Source organism: Phyllostomus hastatus, unplaced genomic scaffold, assembly GCF_019186645.2.
Source record: "Phyllostomus hastatus isolate PE091 unplaced genomic scaffold, TTU_PhHast_1.1 phas_scaffold_385, whole genome shotgun sequence".
NCBI lineage: Eukaryota > Metazoa > Chordata > Mammalia > Chiroptera > Phyllostomidae > Phyllostomus > Phyllostomus hastatus.
Genome location: NW_025334026.1, coordinates 13,261,756 through 13,278,011, shown reverse-complemented (window position 1 = coordinate 13,278,011; position 16,256 = coordinate 13,261,756). Strand labels below are relative to the sequence as shown.

The window sequence follows — 16,256 nt, the reverse complement described above, 5'->3', positions numbered from 1 at the left end:
CCCACAATCTTTTGGCTACAGGACAACACTCCAACAACTCAGTCACACCAGCTAGAGCCCAATGCCTTTTCTATCCCAGAATCTGATCTAAGATTCTGTATTAAATTCAGTTGTCATGTCTCCAGGCTCCTCATAGCTGTGATAGTTTCTCAGACTTTGTTATTGATGACCTTGATTGTTTGAGGAGTCCTGGTCAGTGTTTTGTAGACTGTTCCTCTAATGGAATTTGACTGATGTTTTTCTCATGATTAGATGAGAGTTATGAGTTTTGGGGAGAAAGATCACACCTAAAAGTGCCATTCTTATCACATTTCAAGGGCACATAGTGTTAACGTGACATTAGTGTTGATGTTGACCTTGATAACCTGACTGAGGTAGTGTTTGTCAGGTTTCTCCACTGTGAAGCTGCTTATAACATTGTCCTCCCTGAAAAGAAGTCACCGTGCACAGCCCACATTTACGGAGTGGGGAGTTATGCTCCCGCTCCTTATGGATGCTCCTTAAGGATGTTGTAGGTACATAAACTACCTGGAGTTCTGCACAGGTTTGTCTCTTCTGCCTCACTTATTTAATTAATCGTTTTTTATATCAGTACGGATTCATGGATGTTTATTTTATACTTTGGGGCCTAATCCAGTACTAGTTTATTTTGTTGCTCAAACTGTTCCTGTTTTGGCCACTTGGAGTGCTTTCAGTTGGCTCCTATGTCCCTTTGATAGGCTCCTATTATTGTAAGATTTTTTTGTATATTTGTTTTTGAGAACTTCTTGCCCTCTGGCACTACAAGATACTCAAAGCTCATCTAAAACAAACAAACAAACAAACAAAAAAAGCTCATTTTGTGTATTTCCTGATTTAGTCCTAGAATCAACCATTTCTCCAGGGACCCCTGGTTCCTTTTATTAGAGGATAGTATTAGAAACCAAGATCTGGGCATGAGGTGACCTGCTTCTTTTAACTTTTTGATTGTGACAATTAGAAAACTTAAACTTATATGTGTGCCTCGTATATTTCTATTGGTAGCACTGTTTTAGCATCTCTTCTAACCTAAAAATACCTTTTCTTAATTCTGCCTTTTCTCAAACTCATGGCCCAGTCTCTTCTTCCCTTCACCATGAGACTTTTAAAAAGGAAACTCAGCAGTCACTGCTTTTACTTCTCTATCACATGCTGTTACTTAACTCCCTGCAATGCGTCTGCTACCCCACTCCACTGAGGTGACTCCCTCTAAGGCCACCATGAATTTCCCAGCCCTGGCTGGTGTAACTCAGTGGATTGAGTGCAGGCTGTGAACCAAAAAGTCCCTGGTTCGATTCCCAGTCAGGGCACATGCCTGGGTTACAGGCCACGGCCCCCAGTGGGGGCCACGTGAGAGGCAACCGCACATTGGTGTTTCTCTCCCTCTCTTTAAAAAAAAAAAAAAGGATTTCCCAATATTCCTCAGGCCTTTCCTGCCGAATCTGCAGTTTTGTGGTATTACTGCACATACTGTCTTTGTTGGAAAGCTTTGTTTTCCATGGCCTCTCCTGCTGGCATACCCTCCCGTTTCTCTCACCATTTCAAAGTTTTCTTGGCAGCCTTCTCTAAGCTGCTCCTTAAGTTCTGGTATTCCATCCCCTTACCTCATTTACATGATTCTGATATTTCTCCCTGGGCAGATTCATCTAACCCAGCACCATTGCTACTACAGAACAAAGCTAATATACACTAAAGTAGCATCAGGATCTTATCTTCCTGGTCCAGCCCCTAGTGTCCAGGTCCAGGTCCAGCCCCAGTATCCCTCTGTGCACCTAAACCCCAAAGGCTCTTCTCTGCTTGCACTCCACTTCTTTCTGCTTAAATGCTAATTCCACATGAAGAATTAACTTCTTTTTCCTCTACTTTCCCCATATTGGATGGGTATCAGTTAAGATCTTTTGGTTGCAGGCTCCCAGTCGCAGATGGTGGCATGGGAAGACCCCGAACTCACCTCCTCCCAGGTGCATATTGAATTTAAACTTATAGGCAGAGCAATTACCCCTAAAGCAGAATTGAGGGCTGACTTAACAGCTTCTGTATAACAAACAAGAGAGGGAGACAACACAGAAATAGGTCTCCCTAAAATCTGTGCCAGCTCTAGCTTCCAACTGAGTGACTTGCCCCCAGGACTCCCCTCAGCTTGCACCACCCTAGCTACAGCTCCCGCCCAGCTGTGGCTTCTCCCCTGGACTTCCTGCAGACCAGACCCACTTTAGCTATAGCCCTAGCAGCTTACCTGTGGGGATCCCTACAGCTCAATCCAGCTTTAGCTCCTGGTCCTATTGTGGCTTGCCCCTGGGACTACCCAAGGCCTGACCCTGATCCAGCTACAGCTCTGTGCTCTCCTCTCCCCCTGCCTCTGCCCCAGGACTCCTTGTGGCCCATGCACACTCCAGTTGGCCTGCCAAAGACACCTGGCAGAAACAGTCGACAAAAGGGGAGCTCCTACACAAGGTCGCTCCTTCAAGACTGGGAGAGGTTGCTCTTTCACCTAATTTATAGAAACAAACACAGACAGACAGCCAAAATGACCAGACAGAAAAAAATATATTCTAAACAGAAGACCAGGACAAAATCCCAGAAAAAGAACTAAATGAATTAGAGACAAGCAATCTATCAGATAAAGAGTTCAAAACACTGGTCATAAGTATGCTCAATGATCTCAGTGAGAACTTCAACAAAGAGGAAACATAAAAAACAACCAGTTGTAAATGAAGAATACAATAACTGAAATGAAGATGATATTAGATGGAATCAACAGCAGACGAGATGAAGCAGAGGATCCAATCATCAATTTGGAAAACAAGGTAGCAGAAAACACCCAATTAGAACAGCAAAAAGAAAAAAGAAATTTTTAAAAATGAGGATAATTTAAGGGACCTCTGAACAACATCAAGAGTAGCAACATTGAAATCATAGGGGGCCCAGAAGGAGAAGAGGGAGAGAAAGAGATAGAAAACCTATTTAAAGAAATAACGGCAGAAAACTTCCCCAGCTTGGTGAAGGAAACAGACATCCAGGTCCAGCAAGCCCAGAGAGTCCCAAACAAGGTGAACCCACAGAGACCCACACCAAGGCACATCATAATTAAAATGCCAAAAGTTAAATCGACAGGGATATTTTTTAAACTTCAAAGTTGGAAACAAACAGAAATAGATAAACAACTATATATCAAATGGGTAACAACCATATTGAAGAAAAGTGAAAAAGAAAGAACCCAAGTAATATTTAGCTACAGTACTTTTACTCCTCTCAGTCTGAAGATAAAAGGACCAAAAGAACTGCAAAGAAACCTTCAATCTGACTTATTAGAAGATTTATTGTTAATAGTGGTGCAGGTGTAGTGATTCTGAAACAAGTTGATGTGTTTTGTAGAACTGAGCAAAGGATTAAATATATTGATTTTGTTGGGAGCCAGACTTCTTGCGTGAGAGAAATGAGCTACAAATATAAAATGGCGAAAGGCAAGAAAGATGCGAAATGGCGATTCTCCCCAGTCTCAGTGGCAGTGAATACACCTAGCTGCCAGATCTTGGGCTCTAATATCACGCCCCACTAAAAAGAATCAGGAGCCCTTAGCCTAACGGCTGAGTCCAGGTCTGAGGCTGGGAGGCTGAGCCTGGACCATCTGGTGCCAGAAGGAAGAATGTGCTCGAAGAATGGGAGGCACAGAAGCAGCTGGAAGGAGCTCCCACTGGCCAAGTCTGGGACGACCTGAGCATCAAAGTAAGTCATGATAGTGATGGGCTGTAAATCACTGAATGAAGTCAGAATCCATGGGTCCATATTGACAGAAGTAAATAAATAAGGGAGAAGGAAAGACCCTACAGTAAAATGTTAAGTAGTAAATGCAGAAGGAATGCTAGAGTTTAAAAATCACTATCTCAGCCCTGCTGGTCTGGCTCAGTGGACTGAGCACTGGTCTGTGAACCAGAGGGTCACCAGTTCAATTCCCAGTCAGGGCACATGCGTGGGTTACAGGCCAGGTCCCCAGTGGGGGGCATGCAAAAGGCAACCACATGTTGATGCTTCTCTCCCTCTTTCTACCTCCCTTTCCCTCTGTCTAAAAATAAAAATAATAAGTAAATAAATCTTGTAAAAATTACTATCTGAGAATCATTATAGTAACTTGATTCAGTCAAGAGCTATAAATTACTGTAAGGAACAGGATATTCACATAACTTCAAATAATCTCCCCACAGGTTAGTTACTTAAAATAAAGGGGAAAAGAGTACCTTTACAGAAGAGAAACTCAGAGGGCGAGCCGGGACCGGCTGACGGGAGTTCACATCACCAACACGGGAAAGTCAGTGTCCCGCCGCCCGACGGGGTCAGCGAGAACAGAGCCCCCGGGCGGCCCACCCTCTGTGCGCACGCGGCCTGAAGCTAATGAAGCACCAGACAGCCCACACGGAGGGACGGTCTGTGAAATAACTGGTCCCATCTCTTCACAACGTCCAAGGCGAGAGGACAAGGAAAGATGGGGCTGACCCCGATGAAGGAAGGCTGGAGAGACGGGACGACCGAAATGCAGCAGGTGGTCCGGGGCTGGACCCTGGGCCTGAAATGTTCTTACCACAGAGGACGAGTAGGACAAAGGGTGACATCTGAGTGATGTCTGCAGGGTGGACAGCAGTGTTTTCTCAATTCGAATTTCCTAATTTTGACATATTTGTGTTGTGGTTATATAGAGAAACTGCTCGATTTAATTTAATTAAAAAAAAAAAACATCTTTTGACTGCAGACACTAACTCTGGCTAGCCAAACAGTTCATTGAGTAGGTGCAGAAGTGTGCCATTGTGTCTGCCAGGATCTGGCGGGAGGCAGAAAGGTGCACAGACAAGAGCAGTTGAGGACATTTTAAAGAAGGGACTGCTCAGAGTTAAGGAAACAGGACGGTGCAGTCAGTACTCAGGGATCACAGCAGCACTGCTCACTGCCGGGCCCAGGGAACAAGGGAAGAGTAACAGAAGGCGAGGGTCACCTGCCAGGAGTCTTAAGTAGAGGGGAGCTGCCAACCCATAGTCCCTACAGGCAGGAAACCAGGAAAAGAAATACCTCAAACTCCCTCTCCTGCCCTTGGATCTCCCACCAGCTCCTCCCATCAGCTGAGCCCAACAGGAAGCCAGTTCTGCGTTCCATGGGAGCCAGCCTCCCAGGACACAGCACAGGATGAAGGGTGAGGCGTGGAGATAGAGGAGTGACACTCTTCAGCCCAGTCCTGGGACGGAAGGAATTGCTGCGTAACCAAAAATCAGGTCTCAGAGGTGTCAAGCACTAGGAACCAAGGCCAAGGCCTGACAGATTCAGCCAGTAAAGACACAACAAGCACCATGTATTCAGCCAGTTTATTACTTACATAGACAGCAGAAGGAAGATTAGCCAGAGGTGGTCCTTGTCGCACACACCACAGGGGTGACGTGGAACTCGAAGGGCTGATGACCGCAACATGAGTTGTGGAATATCCTGTTGTGAGGACCCAATTCGAGACTCAGCTGAGCTGTTTTATAGTCTGCAACTCTACTTGGAGGGAGGTGGAACAGAAAGACGCATTCTTCATCAGAGCCTAGGAGGTGATATCTCCTGAGTCTCCCGTGGACATGACCTTGAGGTAGCACCTCACAACCCTCCTATCTTCTCCTGTTCCTGGAGGATCCCTCAGGCTGTCAGTCCAGCCGTGGCCCGTGCAGCCTATGTGGACACATGCCAGGGCACCGTAGTGCAGCTCTTCCCCAGGGAAGGCTCTCAGGTGGCTTCACAGACCGCAGTTGCACAAGGCTGGGGAGCGCTCTAAAGCTCCAGGTCTCAGGTAACGGGGCCCCTGCCATTCTGTCTCTCCCAGTTTGCAGACTCTTAGGAGAGAATGCAGCCGTCCCAGCCTTGGTCTGGATGGACACCATCATCTGTGGCTGAGGGCAGGCTCACCGTGAACAGACATGGGCTCTGTGCACGGCAGCTTCCAGGGATGGGCTGCTCCCCTGTCTGGCCCCCTTACTTGCTTCTGCTTTAAAGTAGTGTCAATTCCATCTCGTCTAACAGTGGGAAGCCGGGAGAGGTCCGTAAGGACGGAGCAGTGGTGGAGCAGTCTGTGTGGCTCTGACCGCAGACCAGTGGGCCATGGGCGGGAGCCAGCTCAAGCCCCACCAGAGGTTGGAGACCAGAGCATAACTCGGTTCTGTACAGCGATTAATATTTGCAACTCATTTAAAGAGGAAGACAGTGGCAAATTTATTGTCCTCAAGTTATTTTAAGTTCAAAACGATAAGGAAAAATCATGTATGGGAATGTTTCCACCCCCAGTTGGAAGAGTAAGCAATGAGCACAATTAGGAGGGACCAAGGGAAGCCCATGGACACCAAGGCCTACTTCTGCTGGTTAAGAAGCAGGTTAATAACCTGACAATAGATTAATAAACATGCCCTTGGCTAATGGGAAAGAGACTGTGGTCCTTTTCTCCTTATCACTAAATGTTTGCAGGGAAACGCAGGCATGAAGACCTTCCCAAACAGTAAAAATATACCCTCTGCTTGCTGGACCCAGCAGAAGCCCTCAAGTCCCCACGCCCAGGTGGAAAGATCCTGAGAGCAGGCAGCCCCGTGAGCACCGCCTACAGCTTGATGGGCTGTGGCGGGGTGAGGTGGCTGGGCCCACTGGGTGGGGGCAGCACCATGGGCAGTGAGTTGCTGCCCCTCTCATGCCAGCATGTGTCCAGCATTGGGTAGAGCTTGCCCTGGAAGTCAGCCTGGAACGTGTAGAGTGGCCGCAGGTCATCCAGGCGGTCAGCATCGAAGAAGGTGAGCTCTCCCTGTTCATAATGCAAATAGATGCCAATGCGGTGGGGGTGTCCGGCCACAGGCAGGGTCACCCTTGGGCAGCCAAAGGCCTCATACACCCGGCCCTCCTTCAAGCCAATAAGCCACATGCCGTGCTCTGGAGACTTGGTCAGCTTGCCTTTGCGACTGGCTGTGCCTTTGATGACCCCCAGGCGCCAGTCGCTCTTGCTGCCCACCACCACCTCCCAGTAGTGGCGGCCACAGGAGAAGCCCCGGCTGGCCAGGACACAAGTACTATAGTCGAAGCGCTCAGGCTGGCTGGCACGTCGCTGGGGCAGGAGCCCACACTGCACCACCGTGTTGCCCTTGGAGAGCTCCAGGAGAGGATGGGCTGTGGCAGGGTCCAGCTTGAGAGATTCTGGGGCTAGGGAAGATAGGGGAAGGCATGTTTGCAAGCCACACAGAGGGCAGTAGGCCCTGCCCCAAGGGAGGCTGATTGGAGGCCCTGAGCTCCTCAGAAGAGGAACTGCACGGGCTCATCTCTGTATCCTCGGGTCCTAGAAGGGACCAGGCACAGAGTGGGCACCTTAAGGATATTTGCTGAATAAAGGAATGATGCCTGAAGGGTGGCAGAGATGAACAGCTATGAGCTGAGGCCTTCCGGTAGGGGATGCGGTGCAGGCCTGCCTGAGGCAGAGGTGCTGACGGGAGGACCTGGCCGACAGTCTGCCACGTGTGCTCCACAGCCAAACTCCCAGGGTTTTCTGGAGAATCCATGACAACTGTGGCTGTTTTTTCTTTGCTACCCTAGCAGCCTATTCAAGGACAAACTCCCAGCTGACCTCTGCTAGCCGCCAGCTAATCAGTTTACATCAAAAATGTACAAACAACATTCATGGTGCAGAGAATATAGTTTTTTTTTCCTCTGCCTCCTTTTATATAAATCCTGTTTTTGTCTTTGTTGGATGAAATCAGCCTATTGATTGATCTCCCTTATGTGCCAATAATGGAGTTAATTAGAAGCCTTTGAGTGTTTCTCAGCAGAGTAACAGCTACATTTATTAATCACTAAACCATATACACATATATATTTGTAAATATGCAGCCTAGCAAGGTGGGCATTAATAGCCCATCTGCAGATGAGGTAACAGAGGCTCAGAAATCATACAACTTGCCCTGGTTAGTAGGAGACGGAGCTGAGCTTGACTCAAGCCATTTGGTGGAACCCGGTTCCTGTGCTCTCACCACTAGCCTCTGCAAGCTTCCCTCCCAGCTCTCTGTGCCTTACACTGGCAGCCCTCAGGAACTAGGATGGGGTGGGGCCTTACCTGGCAGAACCTTGCGGAAGAGCCTTTTCCACACAGTCAGCTTGATATCTGCCTGGTGGAGGCCTGGCTTGAAGGAGATGGGGCTGAACATGCTCTCCAAAGGTCGGGACTGCTGGAGTTCTGCTCTGGAAGCAACAGTTTGCATTGACGGTGGAGCTGCCTCACCCATACACAAGTCCAGTCAGACAAGCACAGCTCAGGAGACTGCACTCGAGATAGCTATCATCTCCTCCTCCCCCCCCCCTCTCGGAGGACCTGCCTCCTTCCTGGGAGGGGTAATAGTCTCTATTAGTGGTCCTCAAAGTGCAGGTCCTACACCAGTAGCATCACCTAGAAGCTTGTAAGAAATGCAGATTTCCTGGGGTCCCACTCCAGACCTGCTGAATCAGAAACTGACCACTGGGGCCCAGGGCTGTGTTTGAATGAGCCCCCCAGGCGACTGTGATTCATGCTAACGTTTCAGGACCCTGGTACTGGGGCGATCGGATTCTCTGTCCATTTATTTAAACCAACGCAAATCGTCCCTGAGACTGAAGAAAATTTGAGGCCCTGGCCAGGTAGCTTAGTTAGAGCATCATCCTGATACGCCAAGGTTGTAGGTTGGATCCCCAGTCAGGGCAATTACAAGAATCATCCAATGAGGGCATAAATAAGTGAAACAACAGGTGTTTCTCTCTCTCCCTTCTTCTCTCTAAAAATTGGTAAATTTTTTTAAAAGGCAAAAAGAAAATTTGAGAAAGGAAGGAGACTCATAAACGGGGTCTGAGGAAGGCTCAGGGACTGCACAGATTGTTCACTTCTTGGGACTAGAACGTGGGTCCCGTCCCTTTTTGCACCAGCAGAAGCTCGGGGGTCAAGGCTTCTCACTCCAGCCATTACCCACCTCTTCCACTTGTTTCCTATTTCACAGCCCGGACCCACACTGAACTCACAGTACTCCCAAGCCCACATGCTACTTTGCCCTTCCATATCACTCTGCCTGCCTGGCAAACTCACGCCCTCTCCTTTCCCAGGTCTCCTATCCATCCACTGTCTTTGCCAATTCCCGCTGCCCAACAGTCACCTCCTTCTCTGTGTTACTTCTGCAGCTTCTATTGTTCCAGGTACCCACAGTGATGTAGCCATAGTTCACTGTACTCCTCCCACCAGTCTGCACGACCCCAAAGGCAGGGACATGACTTCTCTCTGTTTCTCCTGGCCCCAGTACAGAGCCAGATGTGGGCAGCTGCTCCTGAGGCACTGGTGAAACTGAAGGGAGGAACTAGGAGAGGAGAGATGCCGTGCCCGCAGCCACCAGACCCATACTGAGAGCTCCCCCTGAGGTATTACCTGGAGGCCATGGAGTGGTACTTCTGGAAGACAAAAGAGAGGTAGGTTAGGGCACAGCAGAGGCTATGAAAAAGAGGCTCTTGAGGCTCTAGGGGCCTTGGCATAGGGGACACTCGGTTGCCCACTCACCCGGATGAACTCGTGGTGATTCTCATCCCCAAACTGCTCCAGCACACACTTGGCTTGCACCAGCCGCTCCCGTGTGCCCTGGGCCTGCTCCAGCTGCATGTCCAGGGAAGCCACGAGGCCGCGGGTGTGACCTTCCACCCCTTCCAGGCAGCGAGCCTTCTCCTCCTCCACCAGGTGGTGCAGCTCCTGGAACTCACGGCGGATCACCCAGCTGAATACATCGGACTCGTTCTAGGACAGAACAAGCCTGTCAAGGCCGGAGCTGCACTGGAGCGGTGATGACTGACCTCCATGTCTCCAGGGCCTGGCAGCTGATGGGCTGGTCCTGGTACCTGAGTCCCAGGGCTGAGGCCTGCCCAGGTGCTCACACTGTGCCTGGAGGTCCCAGGGAGCACCATGGGAGTGAGCAACAGTGGCAGGGCAGAGGCTGGGCCCCCAGTTCCCATTTCAAAGCTGTGGCTCTGCTTCCACTTGTCTTAACTATTAAGAGTGCAAGGAAGATTTCACCTTATCACTGGACTCCACAACTGAAAAGAGTCTAAAAGACCCCAGGAGAGCAGACTTGCAAGTGATACAGCCAGGATGCCCTTGTGACCCCCAGTGCTTGTCTCCACTGAGCGGGGTGATGCCACCTCCCTCTCAAGGGTGAGGGGTGCTCAGGGGATACTGCTGCCATTTCACCTGCAGGGCCTCGGCTCCACACCCGCCCATGTGCCCCTCACTGAGGAAAAGCAGAGTGCCGAGGGGAGCTTCAGGCCTTCCCATGCCTGTGCTGCGAGGCACTGAGCCGGCACCATGCAGACTGTCAAGGTCAAGCAGACACATGAGACAGGGGCTGGCGAGTCACGCCCACACTTTGGGCTGTTTACTTCTGGGACTTAGGTTCTGGGTTATCTCAGTCCCAAGGTCAAGGGGACACAAGCCAGCTTAGAGACAGTCCTGACAACTGGGTTGAATTCCCCTGAGGAGATTTGCACCTTCCCCACCCTGCCCTGGAATGCTTTGAATGCTGGCTTTATATGGAAGGCATGGATTCCCATGCAGGACACATTAGCCCTGGGCTCTATAGGAAAGGAAGGTGGCTGGTCCCAGTGCAGGGACCGAGGGAAAGGCACTCACGACAATCCGGGTCCTGTTGTTCACCAGCTTGGCGATATGCTCATCCACCTTCTTCTGTTCCTGCTTCAGGTCCGAGATGAGGGCTGCGAGCTCCTCCTGGAGGCAAGGTGCATGGCCCCATGGGTGGCCGTCCCCTGTACCGTCTTAGTGCCTAGGGCCTCACCCCTCTAGGGAGCATCCCAATGGCTACTAGCGCTCCCAGTGGCCCCAGGATAGGCACCAGAGCTACCCAGGTGCCCTTGACCTCAAACTAGCTAAGACTACTCAAGAATATTCCACATTGATGGTAGGACCTGCCCAAGCAGAAGAGGACTCCACCTCATCCCTCCCCAAGATGTGGAGAAAGGTGCTAAATGTTGTTTCATCACATAACACCCAAGACAGGTGACTGCCAGTCTGAAGCCAAAACTCCCTGCAAAACCCACCAGGTAAACTCCAGGTACCAGGAGGTCCAGAATTAGTGGGCATTTTGATTGTTACAAAAGGGCTGTCCCCAAGTGAGGCCATTGGTGCATGTGGTGGCCCAGGTTGCACCTGGTGAGTCCCCACCCCCTAGAAAGACCTGAATCCACCCCCAGCAGGCTTGGGCCCAGCCTAGATTTAAGGGTTCCCAAGGATGAAGTAAACTCACTTCTGGGCTGCCCTGACCCCCAATCTGACCTGTTCTCAGGGATCCGAGCAGGACCTCCTAGACCACCATCTGCCTGCACCACCTGACTGGGGCCCTGCGGGGTTTTGCCATGAAGCGTACAGACTCCAGCTTAGAAACTTCCCAGGGAGAAGTCAGCTGCAGAACCTTTCAGAAAGGGAGCTGTGTAAGGAATGAATGGACACAGAGTCCTTGCTCTGGATAAGGAGGCTTCAGATCACACAATAGCCTAGGAAAGGGCATTCCGATGGTAGCCCTCACGAGGCAGAGAGAGATGGGACTAGTTCTTTCTCAGCAACAGCCACAGTGAGAGCAAACACAATTATGAACATAAAGTGTCTCAAGATCTCAGTCAATAGGAGAAAACAGCAATGCATGACAGGGATCTGGTAAAGAAACCTAAATTGGTCATGTCACATGGACAAGTCTTGGGATCACAAAAAAACCCACATCCAAAACCAGGACTCAAGCTGAGCCCTGGCTCCTTGCCAGAAATGATGAGCAAGCTCCCAAGTGTTTCTGTCTCCCCAGGGCAGCCATCTGCTAATAAAATGCAGACTCAATTTTATTGTACTGCAGTTGGGCTTCCTCCTTCCACATTCCCCTAAAACCTCTCTTGCCAAGGTGACCAATTCTTACTGCTAAAGCTAACAGACTCTTCAATCCTCAGCAGACACCTACACACAAGGGATGTTCTTGTTAAAATGCTCTGTTCCTCTGATTTCCGGGAGGCCATATTTGGCCAATGTTCTGCTCCTTCTTTTGGCTCTTTTTGTCCCTTTCTTGGGATTCTCTCTCTACCCAAACTTCAAACCTTGGTGCTCCTTTGGGCATCATCAGGGTCTTCTCTTATCACTCTGCAGACTCTTACTCCCAATCTGTTATCCCCAGCTTCGTTCTCCAATCTACCCCTTCAGCAGAGGGATAGGGCGAGATCACAACTCTGCTTAAAAACTTCCAGTGCTCACCACTGCACCGCCATTTGAAGAAACTATAAATCCCACCACACGTCACACAGGTCTTTCCATGACCCGGCCCCACTCACCTCACCTGTCCTATCCAGCTCACACCTCACTCTCCCTTGAGCTTAATGGAATGACTCATAAATCCTCAAATGTGCCATACTGTGTGCCTCCTGGTCTTTTGCGCGTGCTCTTTATACTTAGAATGCCTTTCCTCCCCTTCTTTTCCCAACAAGTTCTCCTTGTGGTTCAATTCTTGGCTTAGCAGTCCACTTCCTCCAGGAAGCCTTCTCTGACCACCTGAGACCAGGCAGAAGCCATGCTCCAGGCAGTCTCACCTAGAGACTATCTGACTTTGACAGCAGCACCCAGCACATGGGACTCTGTCAGACCACCAGACCGTGAGCTCCGCCATGGCGGGGTGAACCTCTTGCCCACAGCCACACTGTGACACTAGCACAGCACCTAGCACAGGTCAGATGCCCGGTCAATGTCTGTGGAGAGGAGGGGCTGGTGGATGACCTGGCTGGCCCCGTACATGTTTCCTACATGTCTCCCAGGGTTGTCTCCCAGGGTTGAAGGAGCCCAGAAATGCTGCCCAGACCACTCAGCCAGGAAACTTCTGGAACCACTTACAGGGGGCCCCTCTGCCTGCAGATCTCCATGTTCTTTCTTTCCCTGGCTGCCTCACTTGTATTCTGTCATTCTTCACTTTTATGCCCCCTTTCCCTCAAATACAAGGCCACATACCCCATAATAATTCACTTCCAAGAGCCCTTCCTGCCCTTTCTTGATCTGTTGGCGGTGAAAGAAAACCAGCCTTGGTTGGAGTCCCAGCTCTGCCACTGACAAGCTGTGTGGCCTTGGGTAAGACACTTACCTTCTCTGAGCCTCAGTTTCCTCACATGTAAAATACAATAAAAACCCCACCCTTCTTAAACCTTAGGTCAGCATTAACCAAAGACGGTATCATGGTTACAATTAGTTATCCTAAACGATGACCTGCTAGACCTGAGACAAAGTTTCAGGAGCGCAGGAATCCATTGATTCCACAAATACATTTTGAACATTTAGTACGCCAGGCACGGCTCCAGGTACAAAAATACCCCTGGGAACAAAACGAAGTCCCTGCCCTCCTGTGTCTGAGAGTGCAGTCCCAGGAGCGTTCAAAGAGAATACAGCACGGGAAGGGCTAGTACGTGAGGCAGGGCACTCTCCACCTTGCCTATCCTCAGCACCTGCTCAGAACTTCAGAGATGAATGAATGAGCATTCTGCTCCAGGACAGAGCTGGAGAGAATGCGAGTTGACCCTTATTTGCGGAGTAGTGGCGTCAGAGAGCGTAGGAGCTGGGCTCCGTGGGCTCCAGGGGCCCCTCACGTGGTCTGGGTCCACGTCCCCCAGCAGCCTCCCTGCCCACCTTCATGCGGCTGTAGACGGTGGAGACTGGCGTGATCCGGTGGTGCTGGTGGGAGCCCAGCAGGCCACAGAGGCCACAGATGAGCTCTTGGTCCTTTTCGCAGAAGAGGCTGAGCGGGTTCCGGTGGTGCGCGCAAACGTTAGGCTCCGGGTCCCGGGGAAGCCGCAGAGCTTCAATAACCCGAGCCAGGGAGACGTTGGGCGGGGAGCTGCTGCCATCCACTTCCTGCCGGCACACTGGGCAACGCAGCTCAGAGTCCAGGTGGCAAGACAGGGACACCAGACAATCTTTGCAGTAGGAGTGGCCGCACTGCAGCATTAGGGGCTCCTTGAAGACCTCAAGGCAGATGGGGCACTGAAGGCGGTCCTCCAGCTCCGTCATGCTCACCCACCAGGCCGCCATCCACAGTGCAGGCTGTAACACAGGGCGCCTTCCTGAGCCTGCGTCCTCCACTCCCTCTGTCCACAACCCCCTGGAAAGGGCCTCGAAACTAGAGGGCCTTACAGACTCCGGTCCGGGGTTCCAGTCCTGACCCCCTAAGATCTTAGGCCTGTTCCCCATCTTTAAAACAAAGTGCTTAAATGAGGGATGGGGGGTCACTTTGAGATACACGATTCTACATGTTTTTTATTAAAACTTGGATTTGAAGGTAAATATGAAAGGGACCCTCTGCAGTGTCATTTGTTGTGACACAAATAATGCCAGCTCCAACCTCAGCAGGTGTCCTCACCTAGAACTGGACCTCAGAAACAAGCAGAGGTCCTGCCCATCTTGTAGATAAGTGTTCAAACTGGTGAGCAACTGTTGGAATCAGAGTTGCAATAAAGGTTCCTGAGTCATCCCTCCACACATCTCCAGTGAGACCGGAAATCTACATTTACAAAAGACACTCCCAGCTCATTCTAAAGCAGAGAGTTGTCTTAGAACAAAATTGTTCTGGAGAGTCTGGGACTTAGGAGAGCTGTATCTTAATCTCCCACCCATTCGCCTTGGAAAACTGATGGCCTCTGAGAGAGAAGCACCGAGCTGGAAGCACCAAGGTGGAAGTCGGCAGCAAACCCCCACACGGAACGGAACTACCTGGCTTCTCAGGAGCCACTAGCCTCCCACCAGGGCCTCAGAACAGCATCACTGACCTGACTGGCTTGGCCTCTTCCCCCCAGGATGGAATAGCAGGAGAGGAGACCTGAGGATTGCAGCTGACGCCTGCTCCACCACCTAGTCTCTGCCCCTTTCCTCCTCCCATTTCCCAGCAACACCTCCATATCCTCAAGGTCACCTAGATCAGGTGGAAACTAGGCCATGTCACGGGACTGGGGAGGCAGCCTCTGCTGGGCCAGCTCTGATAACTGTAACAATCAGGTGCTTGCTTTGGCCGGACAAGGGGAAGGGGTGGGGACAGAAAGGCTAGGTACCCGTTCACACCTTACCGATCCCAAATGGAACGGACTTGTGCTGTGACACCATCTTCCTGAATCTCTCTCTTTTTAAAAGATATTTGTAAGAACATGTATGAATGACCCATGGACATGGACAAGAATGTGGGGATTGACTGTGGGAGTGGGGGTGGGCTGGGTGGAGGAGGGCAAAGGGGGAAAAATTGGGACAACTGTAACAGAATTAACAATATTAAAAGAGAGAAGAGTCTAAGAATAAAAGAACTAAAGATACTTTTATTTACTTATTTAGATTTTTAAATTGGGGTATATCTTCTAAAAAGCATAGAAATCTTAACCACACACTTAATGTACACTTTATATATACTCCCTCTCCAGATCAAGACACAAAACATTCCAGTCCCTAGAAGCCCCCCTCATGCTGTCCCCAAGCAGAACCTCTCACAAGAACAGCCACTCTCACGGCCCATAGCACTGCAGATTAACAGAGTCTGGTTTTGAACTTCAAATGAACAAAATCACTTAATATGTACCATTTTTGTGCCTAACTTCTTCAATATTATTGTATTAATAACTTTTTATATGAAGTCTTTTGAAGGGTTAGAAATTCAGTGACACTGTATTATACAGTTAATAATATATTATACATGCTGCATAATGATATACAGGTCATAAGGTACTACACATATCTCAAGGGTGTGGTGGGAAATTATTGATTGGAAAGGACAGAATGGAGAGGCTCTCTGGGGGTGTTAAACAAGTTCTAGAGCTTCCGGTGGCAGAGTGTGGGAAAGGGGCAGCAGGCGCACGTCCCGCCTCAAAGGTGGCAAAGGCCCAAGAAGCAGGCCAAGGAGATGTACAAGGAAGATAAGGCATCAAGCAAAAGCAAAAAGAGGAGCAGAAGGAACTCAAAGAACTAAAAATTAAGGCCATGGGGAAGGACCACCTGCCCGCCCACAGGTGGAATCAACAAATCTGGCAAAAAGTGAGTGGTTCCTTGTGCCTGGGGCAGTGGTGACCCTTAATTCCATTCCCGTTTTAAGATCTGGATTTCCTGTCACACCATCTGTTGCCATCTATAGCTAGGATGAATAGTTGTCTTGGAGCCTGTTGGTACGTTTAAGAATTAACTT

The 16,256-nt window shown here is 50.0% G+C and overlaps 1 protein-coding gene across 2 annotated transcripts; it reads right to left on the bottom strand.

The window, feature by feature from the left end:
- Positions 1–6,221: 6,221 nt before the first annotated feature.
- TRIM50 (tripartite motif containing 50) lies at positions 6,222–14,994 on the bottom strand. Of its 2 annotated transcripts, none has more exons than XM_045819541.1 (7): positions 14,863–14,994; positions 13,727–14,140; positions 10,697–10,792; positions 9,578–9,808; positions 9,449–9,471; positions 8,120–8,244; positions 6,222–7,215 (listed from the first exon to the last, which is right to left on the bottom strand). In XM_045819541.1, exons 1-7 carry the CDS (start codon positions 14,989–14,991, stop codon positions 6,626–6,628), a joined length of 1,608 nt encoding a protein of 535 aa, XP_045675497.1. In that variant the 5' UTR covers positions 14,992–14,994; the 3' UTR covers positions 6,222–6,625. The 2 variants fall into 2 exon arrangements, with proteins under 2 accessions (XP_045675497.1, XP_045675498.1); XM_045819542.1 differs by having other exon boundaries at positions 9,449–9,468.
- Between the last annotated feature and the right edge of the window lie 1,262 nt (positions 14,995–16,256).